Source organism: Podarcis tiliguerta (genome assembly GCF_965153285.1).
Source record: "Podarcis tiliguerta genome assembly, chromosome: 12".
Lineage (NCBI taxonomy): Eukaryota > Metazoa > Chordata > Lepidosauria > Squamata > Lacertidae > Podarcis > Podarcis tiliguerta.
In genome coordinates, this window is record NC_139545.1 from 42,708,491 (window position 1) to 42,725,025 (window position 16,535).

General features: G+C 40.5%; 1 protein-coding gene across 6 annotated transcripts in view; it reads left to right on the top strand.

Moving 5' to 3' along the window:
* CREM (cAMP responsive element modulator) overlaps window positions 1-16,535 on the top strand; it is a 39,160-nt gene that overhangs the window by 2,786 nt on the left and 19,839 nt on the right. For 2 of the 6 annotated variants that reach the window (XM_083406705.1, XM_083406711.1), the window contains exons 1-5: window positions 1,826-1,958; window positions 6,695-6,818; window positions 9,489-9,635; window positions 11,587-11,684; window positions 11,793-11,935. In XM_083406705.1, coding sequence (XP_083262831.1) covers window positions 1,831-1,958; window positions 6,695-6,818; window positions 9,489-9,635; window positions 11,587-11,684; window positions 11,793-11,935 — 640 coding nt within the window. In that variant the 5' untranslated portion in view covers window positions 1,826-1,830. Of the gene's footprint in view, window positions 1-1,825; window positions 1,959-6,694; window positions 6,819-9,488; window positions 9,636-11,586; window positions 11,685-11,792; window positions 11,936-16,535 lie in introns of those variants that run through there. The other 4 variants (XM_083406713.1, XM_083406712.1, XM_083406714.1 and 1 more) reach the window with 2 other exon arrangements.

A 16,535-nucleotide genomic window follows, 5' to 3' on the forward strand; every position in this document is an offset into this window, starting at 1 on the left:
AAGTAATCATATACACAAAAACAGGAAGCAGAATTGAAAGTTTCACAACTTTCAAGGAATAGGGTTTTTTGCCGTTATTTCTAGTGTTTACATAAACTAGTACATCAAAATAATAGCTCAAGCCCTGCACTAATTTTAAAATCAAAAAAATATAAACAAAAGGGAAGCAGAGGAAGGAAGATACAGGAGAAAGATTAGTTTTACATGACATATTAGTGAGTTTCTTAATGGGCATTTAATTCCAGTAGTGATCAGGTTGATCATCCCTTTACCACCACTGTTATTGCTGGAACAGAGGTGATATAGCTATGTAATAGTCCTTGGTTCCATGTAACAGTAAGCAAAAGGTGTTTGGGAACACATAAGTCAAGAATCATTGCACTGTACCATGTCATATAATGAGGTTTGGATTTTCCTCTAGAACATGTTTATGTATGTATTGTAACAAGAAACGTAGCTGTTTAGTGTACCTTATATCTCCATTGTACCTGGATTATGGGTATGGCTTTATTGGCTTCTTTGAACTTGGAATGTTAAATGAAACAACTGCTGTTTAGTATGTTCTTCTGTAAATAGTCACCTAAAAATGATGCTGTATTAACTATAGTTACCTGAAAAGGACTTGTTTTCAGCTAAATGTGAGATTCATGCTTTTTTCAGTCAAAGTCACTGTAGTGAGGAAAATTTCAGGCTGTGCAGTATATGAAGCTATGTTTAGCATTTTTTTTCTTCATACTTCGACATTTCCTGGACGAGGATGCAGCTCCATCACGTACAGAGAAGCAGCACATATGATTTTTATGTCATCGCGAGTTGAAGTGTGAAATTATGAAACGCAAGGTTTCAGAGTCTTTGAAGCCACAATGAAAAATGGAGAGAAATTCTTTCTCTTGCATATGAACATGAAAAAATACCCAGCATCAAGATTTATAAACTACATCCATAAACTGTTAACTGCAAATAATTAATGGTAACATTATAACAAGGCTTTGCAAAAATAAACAAAAAACAAACCTATAACTTGGAATAAAGTAATATTTTTAAAGTGTACTTTTAAGACATCATCAGCATAATACTGCATATTCTTATTCAATTATTCAGCAACTTTCATTATTAAACATTTGGATCCACTCTTGTTTCTACTATGTGAAATAAGATTCCGTGTTTCCTGAGAATATATTCTATAAAGTGCAAAACTATGTAGATTTGTTGTAGGATATATTTTCTTGCATCCAGGCGGGTGTCTCTCCCCAAATAAAGGTTTGTTTCCAAAGTTTGAGGCTCTTCTTTGTGTTAAAACCCTTCTATATTTGTGCTGGGGAGTGTTGGAGGTGCACTCTCACTTCACATGGGGTAACAAGCCTCCTAAACATGTCAAATCAATGGGGCATGTGCCCTACAACAAACCTATCCCAGAATCTTTGGCCATGGACAGAAATTCTCTGGCAAGTGAATGCATATTGTTTACCTGATGTATGGAAAATACTTGCTGACAAAAGTTTGAAAACCACGGTTGTGGAGTATGAAATCTCCAAAAATTGAGTTGAACATTGTGGCATAGGTACCTTGCATCACACAGTCTTCCTTGCATCGCAATTAGGTCTTCAAAACTCTTGTCAAATCTTTAATTCAGAACTTTAGCTAAGGTGCTCCCCCCCCCCCCCAAATCTTCACTGGGTGAGTGTGTTCCATAATACTTATAAAATCTCTTGCGTGTGATTGAACGAAAGCTTTTTTTCTCTTTGCGCTTCTGTTCAATATTCTAGTGAATCTTGTGTACTGTAACATTGTGAGTGTTGGTTGCTATGGTAGTTAGTTATGACATCACAAATGGAACATAACTTCACTGCAAGGTTCACTAAGAGGGAGAGTGGTCTGGAGAAGGAAGAAGTCCTTAAAAAAAATTCAATCATAATGAGCAAATGTGGCAAAAAACAGCATGCAAGAATTAACATAAGGTAGCCATTGTATAATTAGTTATTGTTAAAATTTGTTTCCGCACTGCAAATATGTAGAATGTGTTTCATATATTAGTGGCTCAGATAACCTGAGGAGCAACCAAGCACAAAAAGATCTTAACATTTAGAAAGAAGGCTTTTCTTTATGTATTCAATCTAATGATCTCAATTTGACTAGCAACAAAGTTGAAAATTTTATGTCAAACTTTTTTTTTTAAAAAAATACTCATTTACTTGCTAGGCATGTTTTTTTGTAGGAGCCAATTAATGAAACGTAATATGCCGCAGGGATCTATCAAGGGCCTAGTGTTGTACAACATATTTATAAATGACGGCTAAAGTAATAGGATGCTTATCAGATTTACAGATGACACCACACTGGGACTGGTAGCTAATATCACAGAAGATAGAACAAGGATTCAAGACAAGTTTTACCGATTGGAGAACCGGGCAGATTGGAAAATAATAAAATGATTTTTGGTATGGACAAATATAAGGTTCTACACTTAGGGAGGAAGAACCAGCTGCACAAATTCAGGATGGAGGACACCTTGACAGCAGTACATGTGCAAAGGATCTGGAGGGGGGGGGGCGTCTTAATGAGTCCACAAGCTTAGCATAAGAGATGTAGCAGCAAAAAGGCTAATGCAATTCTTGACTGCATCAACATAAGTTTAGGGTCCAAAACAAGGAAAGTAATAGTACTACTCTATTCTACCTGGAGTACTGCATCCATTTCTGGGCACCACACAGGATATTCACAAGCTGGAACATGTGCAGAAGAGGGCAACCAAGATGATCAAGGGTCTGGAAACCAAGCCTTATGAGTAATTGCTGAGGGAGTTGGGTATGTTAACCTGGCAAAAAGAAGACAGAAGTGAAATAATAATCTTCAAATATCTCAAGGGTTGTCACAAGCAATCTTGTTTTCTGCTGCTCCAGAGAGTAGGACTTAAACCAAAGGATGCTAATTATGAGAAAGGAGATTCTAACATTAGGAAGAACTTTCTGATGGCAAGAGCTGTTAGACAGCGGAACAGACTACCTTGGAAGGTGGTAGGCGCCTACATTGGAGGTTTTTAAAGAGGTTGGATGGCTATCTGTCAGGGATTTTTTAGCTGCAATTCCTGCATTGCAGGGGATTGGATTAGATGACTCTTAGGGTCCCTTCAAAGTCTACAGTTCTTTGATTCTATAACCCTTTATATCATATAGCTGCAGGTGCCAGAAAGCCAAGACTGCCACCATCACGGTGGCAGCTGCATCTCTACATAATTCACATTCACACAGATAGACACATGTTTTGGGGTCACTGTGATAACCTAGTTACCTTTGGGATAAAGAGAATTACATGGTGCATTACACTGAGACTTTTTGCAGACATGTGGTTTCCATATATGGATATCATGCACTGCTTAAGAGATTTTAAAAATATAAAGTGGTATATAAATGCTTTTAAATAAATAAGTCATGATGTCCACTGAAAAATGACATTAATAACTCTTGATTTCAATGAGTCTGCTTTGAGTGACTAATACCTGATACCACCCATAATAATTAGCTTCATGTATCCTAAGCTAATTCTACAAGCCAATGTTACAGGTTGAAAACAACTACAGTTCCTTCAAAATATTTCTCTCTCTCAAAAGATTGACATGCAGAATTTACTAGCCTACAGACAAAACCTTGATTTAGGAGAAACAAAGGCTGAATGACTTCCAACTGAGTTATTACACACTAGGGTAGTTTCACCCCAGTTCCAGCTGTTTAATAGAATGCTTTTCTTTCTCCTAAGTGATACATAAAGCTATGGACTTTAGACGTATTTTAAAACCAATGAATTTAACAGAAGTTTCTGCAAGAAAAACCTCTGTGTGTGTGTGTACCGGAAAATTGTTTCAGACCAACGTGGCACATTCAGCTACACAGTGGCGTAGCGTGGGGGGTGCAGGGGGGGCTGGCCGCACCGGGTGCAACATCTGGGGGTTAGGGTTAGGGGGCGCAAATCCACGGGTTAGGGGGCGCAAATTACTTGCCTTGCCCCGGGTGCTGACAACCCACGCTACGCCACTGCAGCTACAACTTGTGTCCCAGCATCTGCTGTGATGTTCCAAGGAATCATGGAAGGCCCTTTCATTTCCTTGTTGGCACTTCCAAAAACATCTTCTCACCCAAAGGTACCAGTTTGGTTGCTTATGCCATCATGCTGGTCCTGGCATCTTGAAACGTACTGAGCATATGTTTGTCAAAGACACTTCCTGTTAACCATAAATGGATGTGATCTTTTCACCTATCTGGACATGCCTTTTGGTACCTGAACAAACTTGGGGTTATTGTGAGCTTCTTGTCCTTAACAGTGCAAGGACTCATCTTTTTATTATTAATTTTATCTCCTCTAACTTGTTTGCTTAAATACAAAAAGAAGAAAATCATGCTATTTTAAAAGTAAGAGCATATATATTGTAACATCTGCTATTTTACATAACCCAAGATATAAGATAGAGACCAAAGCATAATATGTTACATGCACTCCAGTCTCTTAGTAGTGAGAAGTTTCAGGGCTCCCAGCAAAAACCTTGGGTTTTCTTTTCTTAGAATGAAGGTAATTGGAGACTTGTGATGCTAATGTGATATAAGTCTTATTTACACACATACTCTGCACAAACCTGTGATGGAAAATTCACTGCATTAACACTCCAATAGATCCTGTCCTGTTCCTCTTCAGATTTCTTGGAAGTAAATAGATTTGCTTTCTCCCAGAGAGTAAATCAAGCCTCTGTGCCTCTTTCAAATCCAGTTTCAAGGCTATTGTTCCCTTTTGTTCTCTTTAACTGCACAACAAACCTCTTGAGGACACCACCTCCAGCCCCTGGGTGGAGAATAAAATTCTCCACCAGTTTGCTCCTATGGCTGCTTGGCTAACTAGCTATGCAAAGCCCATTCCTTTGAACAAATATGCGAAGCTAAACTGGTCCAATCTATTTTTATTTTCTTAGCAGTCTCTTTTTACAACCAAAGTCTCAGGGCTTGGGTGACGGTTCAGCAAACCAGTTAAGAGGCCTGCTATTGGGACAGCAATGAAGCCCAAGAGATATACTACTAAAACTTGTATACTCAAGTGTAAACCCTGTTGAAATGGGGTGTGTGCTTATTCCCTGATAAATGGGGTTAGGATTGCAGCCTAAATCTAATTCCAATCTATTTATACTAGGCAAAAAGGTAAGGTAAAGGACCCTTGGATGATTAAGTCCAGTCAAAGGTGACTATGGGGTGCAGCGCTCATCTCGCTTCAGGCCGAGGGAGCTGGCGTTTGTCTGCAGACAGCTTTCCAGGTCATGTGGCCAGCAAGACTAACCCACTTCTGGCACAACGGAACACTGTGACGGAAGCCAGAGCACACAGAAACGGCGTTTTATACTATGATAATCCAAATGGACCCAGTTTATAAGAAAGCCAAAGCCTCTGTGATTCTATGATTCCTGGCACACACACACAATTCAAGTAAATAAAGCATGGCCCTTACATTATTGTAGCATACTGCTTGGGCTGATTCTGCTGTCCTGGGGTCTTTTATAGTTTTAAGCTGACAACATTCACTAATCCACCACTTTTCTCAGCTACGTCTCTACAGTGGTACCTCGGGTTACAAACACTTCGGGTTACAGACTCCGCTAACCCGGAAGTAGTACCTTGGGTTAAGAACTTTACCTTAGGATGAGAACATAAATCATGCAGCGGCAGTGGAAGCCACATTAGCTAAAGTGGTACCTCAGATTAAGAACGGTTTTAGGTTAAGAACAGGCCTCTGGAACGAATTAAGTTCGTAACCAGAGGTACCATTGTATTGGTGTCAATTGCTCCGGAGTCTAGTATTTGTCCAACAGTATTCTAGCTGAAGTAAATTAGTTTGCAACCTAAGTTCTAAGTTCCATTCTTCTGTAGGATGTAAACAATTCAGTAATAGTTTGAAAGGAGACCACAGAATCTTATAGGCAGCAATACTCTTAATACAATCCACATACCCTTCCAGTATTTGGGGGCAACTGTACAGTCCCACCAACTTCTTTTAAAATATACAGTAACTATATTTGTATGCTACTTGGGTGCTAAAAAGCTTTAAATAAATAACATTTCCCAAATAAATAATAATTCAAAAGCAACAACTGAGAAGCAAACTCAGCTTAACCAACCAACCCACACACAAAAAAAACAAGAAATACATGGCACTGTATGCAGCCCACCACATTTCCCTGGGGACACCATTTCACAATTCTAGTGCCACCTCTGGAAATTCCCTACTCTGATCACTAGAAGTTGTTTATTCCTGAAACAATGGCATATGGAGGAAGGCCTTGTCTTCCAATCTTAAAGTGGGGATGGTGAACCTATGGCCCTCCAGATATTACTGGACTGCAACTCCCATTATCCCTGATTGTTGGAAATTCTGGCTGAATCTGAGAGTTGGAGTCTAACAACATTTTAAGGGGCACAGGCTCCACAGGTTCCCTGTCTTAAATAATGGGGAGGACATTCATATATCAAAAGGTGGTGTTCCTTCATTTGGGTTTTCAGCTGGTGATAAATGCACTGGACCTCTCTTGTGGTATCATATTATGATGTCATGCTTTATTTAGCCACATATTAAAAAGAAGGCAAAAATGAAGAGATGAAGTGAATGGTGATAGAGGCATGAATTGTTTCATGTACTATCTTGTGCATTTTTCTCTCATTTTTAGACAAATGACCATGGAAACAGGTGAATCACAGCAAGATGGCAATGCAGCAGACTCTGTTGCAGAAAGTGATGCTGCTACTATACAGTCTCCATCTGGCCAAAATCAGATATCTACTATAGCACAGGTAATCTGACATGTAACCTGACACCAATACTTATATAGTTAGCTACTGCAGGCAGGTAGAAGAATGCAAGACTTGCCTGCATACTTTGGGCTTTGGGGAAGCCGATAAAACGTTGGACCTCTCAGTTCAAAGCCCACTTAGCTCAGTGGAAGTTCTTGTGCCACCTGCATCATTCAGCCTAGTCTGCATTGCAGAGTTCCTGTGCGGATAGAATGGGATAGAATGGGGGTACAGAGATAAATATCTGAGCAAAATGTAAAAAATAGGTTCAGACCTTTCTAGTAGTTGGGATTCTGATCATAAGTAATACATGAACTATGTGTAAAACGATGATGAAATCTCTACTTACATATCCAGTTTTGTCCAGAACCCCTCAAGTACATGGACTCCATCTCTGGTTTAGGTTAGCAGTAGGTGGCTATTTCACCCATTCCAAGCCAGGGTTAGGAATATCTGTGCCATGAGGGGCTGCCTTGTTGGGAACGTGGCCCCTGTCCTTTGTATGCAGTGAAGTTGCACCTTTTCGTCCCCAGGTGTTTTCTTTGGGGCAAGGACTGAGAAGACAGACATGGGTTGATATTGAAGGAGATGAGACAGACTCTCCTTGCCTGTAATCTAACCTATTTTGAAATGTTATCTCAGCCATGGACTATACTAACTAGGTAGTCCAAACCAGCCAGTTTTGAGTTCAACCTCAAATCTGCCTTATGGGGATAATAATCCTAACCTATTTTACAGGGTTGTTGGAAGAATTGCTGCAATATATACACTGCATACTCTGAACAATTAAAAAGTGCTATATAATGGTAAGGGTTGGATAATTTTGGTTAATTGCATTTAGGTTCCACTGAAATCTATCAAACCTAAGTTCCGCTAACTTAAGCCCCAGTCCAACAATTATGATACTATTTTATTTCTTTAAAGCTTATAATGAAACCTTTGAGACTTTCCCCAGTTTTAAATAAACACCATAGAGGCTGGCTCTAACCTGGATTTAAATGCCTATATTGTACAATGGATTAAGTGTAGTTTTGGAAGTTAAGCATTAACAAGCCTGGAATACTGCACATATGCAGTAGAAGCTGCAGAATACCTATTTATCTGAAATAAATTGCCCCTGAAAGAGCTGACTGTGTGTGTGTGTTTCTGACCATTTCTGGAATTACTCTGTGCAGTGCTATAAAACTTTGTTTCCCAGTCTGCTAAATTGTTCTGCAGACTGTCTGCTTCCAGTAATATAGAGTCTTTGCACGTATTCAAATGCAAGTGCCATAGCTGGTTCCTCTCCTTATTGACGTCAGGATTGCTAGAACTGCTGCCACCTCCACATGAGTAATCAAGCAAACATTTGTGAATGTCAGAATAGGAAAGGGTGCAGTTTTAAAATATTGCAACTAAAGCAGAGGAGGAAACCAATGCATCTTTCAAATAATTTAAACTTGTTCACTGTACTGTCAGTTTACCATTAGAGAAATAATTTTGTAAATTCAAAAAAATAAAAGGAGCACAGGATGCTTGGTAGATTCCTTGTAAACTTTCAAATATTACCCAGCCATTTTAAGACATTGAAAAGTGCCTTTAGTACTTTTCATTGTGCATGTAAGTTACAAGAGAGGGGGCTTTTCCCTGTGATTCATGCTCAGTTCTTTATATGCTTGTCTTACATCCCAAAATGAATACATTGGGCACTTTTGGCATGAACTTTTAAAAATATTGTAATTTATCATGACAGCATCATATAGAGCAAACCAGTTTTCTTCCTATGCAGTTTCAGTATAAGCAGCTGCTTGGTGCACCTGTACAGTATTTCCATGAATGAAATGTTGGACTAAGATGGGGAAGATTCACTTTCAAGTTGACATTAAATGATGGACTTGCTGACTCGCCTTTTGACAAGTTGCTTGTTCTTCATTTGTAAAATGGGTCTCAGAGCTTCTTTGTGTTCAATACACAATTTAGTGTTTAGACAAGAAAAAAAATGGGTTTTATCATTAACTTGCACAAATAGACTGTCTATTGCTATAAAAGGGCTACAAAAATGATTACCCCTCTGTCCCCATCAAAGTTATACAATATGGGACTGCATTGTCATTTCAACCAAAAAAGGCTCTTTCAGTTTTCACTGGGGTGAAGTACCATGTGCCAGTGCTTTATGTGTTACATTTCTGAAGCAGGAAGCAGAGGTATGAATTATATTCCACCTGCTATTGGAAACCCAATTGTCATGGTAATATATTGACATCAGGCAGGTGCCTTCACTGTTCTCCTTTCAGTGCCTCCTAAAAACATTTTTGTTTAGGCAGGTCTACCCTGACATGTAGAATATTGATGTGTGTTTTAATCTGTTTTTGGCTTATTGCTGATTTTATTTCATTTAATATTTTAAATAGTTGTTTTTAAACAGGTTTTCCTGATAATTTTATTGTTTTATTCTCTAGGTAAACTGCTCTAAAGTCTTTCTCTTTTTTTACAATTAAGCAATGTATAAATTTTATGAAATAAGTAAAGTGATATAAGCTGATATAACTTTTACTGTATTAGAAAACAGCACACCGTGTTTTAAAGGCTAAACCTTAATTTCACCCTGGAGACTTTTTGCCAAATCATCATCACTGGTATACAGGTCTCACACTGCTAATGTCTTCCTGTTATTTTTCACCAATGCAATAGGTTTCTGTAGCGGGATCAACAACTGGAAGAGGATCTCCCTCTGTAACTGTAGTGCAATTGCCTTCTGGTCAAACAGTCCACGTGCAGGGAGTGATTCAAGCAACTCAGCCTTCAGTTATTCAATCACCACAGTTGCAATCTGTTCAGGTTAGTTGCACACCTCTTAATGTTCCTGCAGGCTTTACTTAACCTTTACTTGGCATCATTGACTTCTAATTTTTGCCCTAGCAATGGAGAGAAGAGCTTCATTGTATTTCATACCAAGGGTAGGCTGCCGGTTGACTCATATTCTGCCATCAGGAGAATAGAAAGATGATACTTCTGTCTGCTTCTTTAAAGAGTGATTACTTCACACCAGAGCACGTAGGCTTGTACCTTATACATACATAAAGATTGTCTCATTGTTATGCCCATGTGCTGCTGTTTTTCTCTCTCTTTTTGTGTGTGGATAATCTAACAATATTGCAAGGTATGCAGTGGCCAGGAACTCTGCATGTCACCAATTGTGACATATATGCTAGGAAAAAAATCATGAATAGATGTGATATTTAGTGTACAGTAGTTCCTTCAGCAGGACGCGGGTGGCGCTGTGGGTAAAACCTCAGCGCCTAGGACTTGCCGATCACATGGTCGGCGGTTCGAATCCTCGCGGCAGGGTGCGCTCCCGTCGTTCGGGCCCAGCGCCTGTCCACCTAGCAGTTCAAAAGCACCCCCCGGGTGCAAGTAGATAAATAGGGACCGCTTACCAGCGGGAAGGTAAACGGCGTTCCGTGTGCTGCGCTGGCTCGCCAGATGCAGCTTTCTCACGCTGGCCACGTGACCCGGAAGTGTCTGCGGACAACGCTGGCTCTCGGCCTATAGAGTGAGATGAGCGCACAACCCTAGAGTCTGGCAAGACTGGCCCATACGGGCAGGGGTACCTTTACCTTTACCTTTACCTTTACCTTAGTTCCTTCAGCACTGGTGTTACCTTTGCTTGGTGTAGTTTCTGGACCAAATGTAAGGGCAGCCACAACAGAGCACATTTCAAAATTATCCAATTGTAAAGCACTCCCAGCAACCACAGTCACTTAAGCCTCCAGCGAAAATGATGGATTGAGTACTCCTAGATTACATACCTGTTCTTGCATTTACCTTTTAAGCTCTCTGCCATTATGCTCTATGTTTTTCTCTCTCTCCAGCTGCATTCCTGCAAGCTGTTCTGCTCCTAGCCACCTTTTGTTCCTTTCTCCCACTCTTCTTATACTATTATTTGTAGATTATCCTCTCCTTTTCTGCCCGTCAAAAATATATATTTGCCATTTACTGAAAAAATGCATTTCTACCTGCAGAGCTCTTTCTAGTTTGTCATTAATTCACCTCGATGTTTCCTCCTTCCATATCAAGATTCTTTACATTCTGTTAGGGGCATTGCTAGGTATTTAAAATAATCAGGGTATAGGCTCATGAAACAAAATTTGCATATGCTAATATATAACTAGATAGAAGCAAGTATGGTACCCAACACTCCTGTTCTGCTAATGGAAGAGACATGCACTAGAGGATCAGAACTTTTCATTCCTCTACTCAGCAGTCTCCCCCTTTCCCAGCCTCAAAATAGGCACTGGAGAGCTGGGGGACACGCTGGAGGAAATTTGGAGATCACACTGGGGGGAAAAGAGGAGACAGATCTGGCACTGTGTTGACAAAACACCTCTGGCACTGCTTTGGATGTGACCCAATAATAATAGATGATCGGGGATATGACCAGCACAGTGATTTGAAGTATGTCCAGCAGCTCTGCAAGCAAGGTTTTAAAAAGTTGTTTTTTAAAATAATAATAATAGGGGTGGTGTAGGCAGGGAATCCAGGATCCAGTGCAAAACACCTGAGGATTCAGCCCTCTGGACCACCCCTATCAATAACCTTACCATAAGATGCTGGTGCTGCTGTCTTTAATTTACAAAGCATTGTTAAATTTTCAAAGCAGTTTTATGACAGTCCTGTAAGATGGATCACTGGTAGTAAAATCTCCTCTGCAAATCTGGATTCCATGCTGCAAGTTAACTCTTCTGAGTCGACTCCTAAGATGGTTAATTTTTTAATGTTCATATTTTAGGTAGCATCCGCTACAAGTGCAGATGAATCTACAGAGTCAGAGGTTGTCATTGATTCTCAGAAACGGAGGGAGATACTTTCAAGGAGGCCTTCATATCGGTAAGCTATAATTTCGTGTTGTAACAATTGGTGCCTTTCGGTTAAAATGAGTCACTCCTTTCATGGGCCAGCTGCTTTTAAATGTATATGTGTTTTTACTTGTGTCAGAAAAATTCTGAATGAACTGTCTTCTGATGCACCCGGTGTCACTAAGATTGAAGAAGGAAAGCCAGAGGAAGAAGGAGCGCCCTCTGGCATCCCTGCCATGGCAGTGCCAACGAGCCTTTATCAGACTAGCACCGGGCAGTACAGTATGTATCCCATAACATCAAACAATATATTTAGCTTTTGTCCTTAAAACCCAAATGTGAATTGCAAACTTAGTAAGCTAGATCTATTGTGGAGAGTGGGGGGAATATTCAAGAAAAAGTCTCAATTAAAACCCAAGTGAAATTCATGTTTACATCAATAAAAATCTCTTATAATTTACAGTAATGATCTGATAAGCAAAAATTAAATTTTGCTCACTTTGTTCCATTCTGTTTCTTCAAATCTTATGCTCTTTAATGTGTGTTGCTTCCAATCAATGTATTTCATTATATAACTGAAAGCTAGGGTACACAAGGAAGTTTGTACAATTTTCTTCCATAAATACAGTCCTTAAGATAAAAAGAAATGCAACTTGCAATCTTTTTTATGAGTTTAGAATTAGACATCAGTGCACTGGGAACTAATCCTGCACTAAGCATCCTTGACTTAAAGGAGGAAACACTCCAAATCCTAATAATTGTACAAAAGTTGTTCCCACTAGATTTGGGGATTTTGGGGATTTTGTGTAGAATCTAGTTTTTACTGTTCTGCTTTAGAGTGCAGAGTCCAACAACTTGGCATTGACTGGAAAATGCAGTAGAGAGTTGTACATGGTGACATATAAAACTTCAATAAGCATATCTTCCATGTAAAGTATGAGCAGAGTTGAAATATCTGTGATGGATAACTTATTTAAAAGGTTGTTTTGTCATGCTTGAGAATGGAACATTTAACTTTGCATCGCGTTGTTCCTGTTCTGACACCTAAAATCTATATCCTATAAGCTAGCATTTTGTTATGAAAACTGTAACAGGTCATGTAAGGAAAAGTTAACAGCTTATTCGTATTCTTTTCTCTTTTTAAAATTCAAATATAATTTATGCAGCTGTTTTGTACTGTCTTCTGTTGTACAAGATTTCACTGATAAAAGTCGTCTCTGCACGGCAAAGCATCCCTTGAGGCAATACAAAGTTGACTTAGATCAGGGTTGGGGAACGTGTTACTAGATTTTTAGTTCCCATAATTCCTGTCCATTCACCATGCTGGCTTGGGCAGATAAGTGTTGAAGTCCAAATATATCTGAAGGGCTACAAGCGCCCCTTTCCTGAGTTAGACTATATCCAAATTACAAAAGTGGTGGTACACACTGGATCAGTGTTTCCTAAACCTCTGATAGCTAAGTCACCCTTATTTTCTTCTAAATCAACACAGGAGGCGTACTACACTCTTAATACTGTGTGTAATATATATATATATATATATATATATATTTGCTTTCGTAGATTTTCACGGGTACAGGAATGCAGGTTTTGGTGTCCTCGGGTGTCTTCCCGTGTAAAAGTTGGGGTGTCTAGGCGACGTTTCGACGAGGTCTCACTCGTCATCTTCAGGCTGGTGCTTTCGGCTTCTTGTTACTGGAACAGAGCAGGATCTCAGTGTTTGAGTTCCTATAAATACTGTTGAGGAGGTGTGGTGTATAGCCTCCAATGTTCTGGGCAGAGAGGAGGTTCCCAGGCTAGTGTGCCTTTTCTTCTTTTGTTCCTTAATTACTTGAGGGATATCTTGAGTGATTTCTTGAGTGATTTCCTGAATCCCACTTAGGTGGGTCATTAGGTGTGGATTAGTTGCTAAAGCCTTCGTGTCTTGAACTCTTGAACTTTGTGAAGAGTTTTTCTGAGAAGATGGCTGTACTGCACTTGGTTGTGCTCTGGCTTGGCTTCGTGTATAGGGGCGAGCTGTGGTTTTGTGGCCTGTGCCAGCCAGATCTGTGTAGGGATTGCAGGGGGGTGCAGCATCCGGAGGTGCCACCCTGGTTTGGCTACTGGATGGTGTCTGTAATTTATCTGTGGAGAGGGTCTGGGTTTGGGTCTGGTGTGGTTGATTGGTGATGGCGTTCTGTGTGCCTCTGGATCTGGTGTCAGATTTTGTGGGGAGGGCTAATTTCCAGATGTCTGGCAAGCGGGATGTGTCGTCACGCTTGTTCATGTTGTGAGGGTGTTTCTCTATCTCGATGGCTTCCATGATTATTCTCTTGTGGTGATGTTCCATGTTAAAGAGCAATTTGGAATCTGCAAAATTAATTTCGTGTCCTGTTTCTTTCATGTGTTGGAAAAGAGAGGAAGTTTTTTCTTCTTTTTTGACGGCATTCTTGTGTTCTGCGATCCGTGCATTTATTCGTCTGTTTGTTTGTCCAATGTACGTGGCTGGGCAGACTTTGCAGGGTATTTCATAGACCCCTTGGTTTTCCAACTGAATTTTATCCTTGGGGTTTCTGAGGATATTGGCTATTTTTTGGTTGGTGCAAAAGGCTGTTTTGATATTGTGTTTATGGAGGATTTTGCTAATTTTATCTGTAGTGCCCTTGATATAAGGAAGGAGGGCTATGCCATTGTTTTCTTCTGTGTCTTGGTTTTTGGGGGGTGTTTCTTTTTGGATTAGCTTCGTAACCCTGTTTTGCTGGTATCCATTGGCAATTAACACATTTGAGAGATTCTGTAACTCAGTTGTCAAGTGGTCTTCGTCAGCCAGGCGTTTGGTTCTGGAGATGAGAGTCTTGGCTACGGAGTTTATTTGTGCAGGGTGGTGGTGTGATTGTGCATGTAAGTAGCGGTTGGTGTGTGTTTTTTTCCGGTAGATAGTGTGTCCTAGGGAGCCATCAGGTTTTTTGTAGATTAGGACGTCAAGGAAGGGAAGTTGGTTGTTGGCTTCTATTTCCATAGTGAATTGTATTTTGGGGTGTAGGCTGTTGAGATGTGAGAGGAAGCTATCCAGTTTTTCCTTCCCGTGTGGCCAAATTACAAAGGTGTCGTCAACATATCTGAGCCAAAGTTTGGGTTTGTGTTCTGACTTGTCTAAAGCATTGGTTTCAAAGTGTTCCATGTACAGGTTAGCGATGACCGGTGAGAGGGGTGATCCCATAGGTGCTCCTTCTATCTGTTTGTATCTTTGTCCATTGTGGATGAAGTACGTGTTGGTTAGGCAGTGGTTGGTCAGGTCCAAGATGTATTCGGGGGGATTGTATTTGTTTTGAATGGCTGTCAAGGCTTCATTAATGGGCACTTGTGTGAAGAGAGATACAACATCGAAGCTCACAAGTAGGTCATTGGGTTGTAGGTTTTGCTTCTTTATTGTTTCTATGAACTGGAAGGAGTTTGGAACGTGTGAAGAGATGGATTCTGCATAGGGCTGAAGTTGCTTGGCGAGAAATTTAGCGAGATTTTGTAGAGGTGAGCCTATGGAGCTGACTATTGGTCTGAGTGGTGTTCCTTCTTTGTGTATCTTGGGGAGGCCGTAGAGTTTGGGGCATCTGGATGATTTTTCTCTGGGGATGATTCTTAGCTGGATTTCTTCACTGATAGGAGAGGCTTTTATTTTGGATTTGGTGGTTTTTTCCAGATAGGTGGTGGGATCTGTTTTTATAGGTTGGTAGGTAGGGTCTTGGAGTAGATTTGATAGTTTTGTTTGGTAGTCTGATGTGTTCATCACAACAGTGGCATTACCTTTGTCTGCTGGGAGAATGATTATGTTGTTGTCTTTCCTCAGGTTGGTGAGTGCTTTCTGTTCTTCTTTGTGTAAATTGCTTCTGGGTGGTTTGCTGGAGCAGAGGATGTTGGTGACTTCAAGTCTGATTTTATTGGCTTCATCTGGATTGATTTTGGTTAGGCTAGCTTCGACTCCGCATATGATGTTTTCCGTGGGGATGCGTCTCGGGGCGACTGCAAAGTTGAAACCTTTGGAGAGTACTTTGGTTTCAGTTGAGGTGAGGATCCTGTCTGATATGTTATGTACTGTTTGTTTCATGGGTTGTTGTGGAGGGTGGCTGGGCTTCTGGCGTTTCTCTAGTTTGTGGAGTTTGTTGGTGTGTGTGTCTGTCTTGTGTGAGGTCTCCGTTTCAGCTCTCCAGACGGCTAGTTGTTTGCATTTGTCCCAGAGTGCAGGGTGGATTTTGTTACAGAGTTTGAGGTGAAGAGTGAGTAGATCTTTGTTGGTTTGGTTTAGTAGGTATCTTTTCTTGTGTAGTTCGTTTCTGATTAGAGATAGTTCAGTTCGTTTCAGGATCCTTTCGGTAGCTGGGGTTTTAGAGTGGAATTTAAGTTGGAAGCATGTGGGAATTAAGTTGTTGTCTCGGCAGTTGCGTAGGAACAAGAGATCACATAAGATGGTGGCTCTTCGGATTTCTAGTTTCTCGTAGGTTCTTGTCAGCTGGAAGGTTTCCTCCCCGTAGAGGTGAGATATTTGCTTTCGTAGATTTTCACGGGTACAGGAATGCAGGTTTTGGTGTCCTCGGGTGTCTTCCCGTGTAAAAGTTGGGGTGTCTAGGCGACGTTTCGACGAGGTCTCACTCGTCATCTTCAGGCTGGTGCTTTCGGCTTCTTGTTACTGGAACAGAGCAGGATCTCAGTGTTTGAGTTCCTATAAATACTGTTGAGGAGGTGTGGTGTATAGCCTCCAATGTTCTGGGCAGAGAGGAGGTTCCCAGGCTAGTGTGCCTTTTCTTCTTTTGTTCCTTAATTACTTGAGGGATATCTTGAGTGATTTCTTGAGTGATTTCCTGAATCCCACTTAGGTGGGTCATTAGGTGTGGATTAGTTGCTAAAGCCT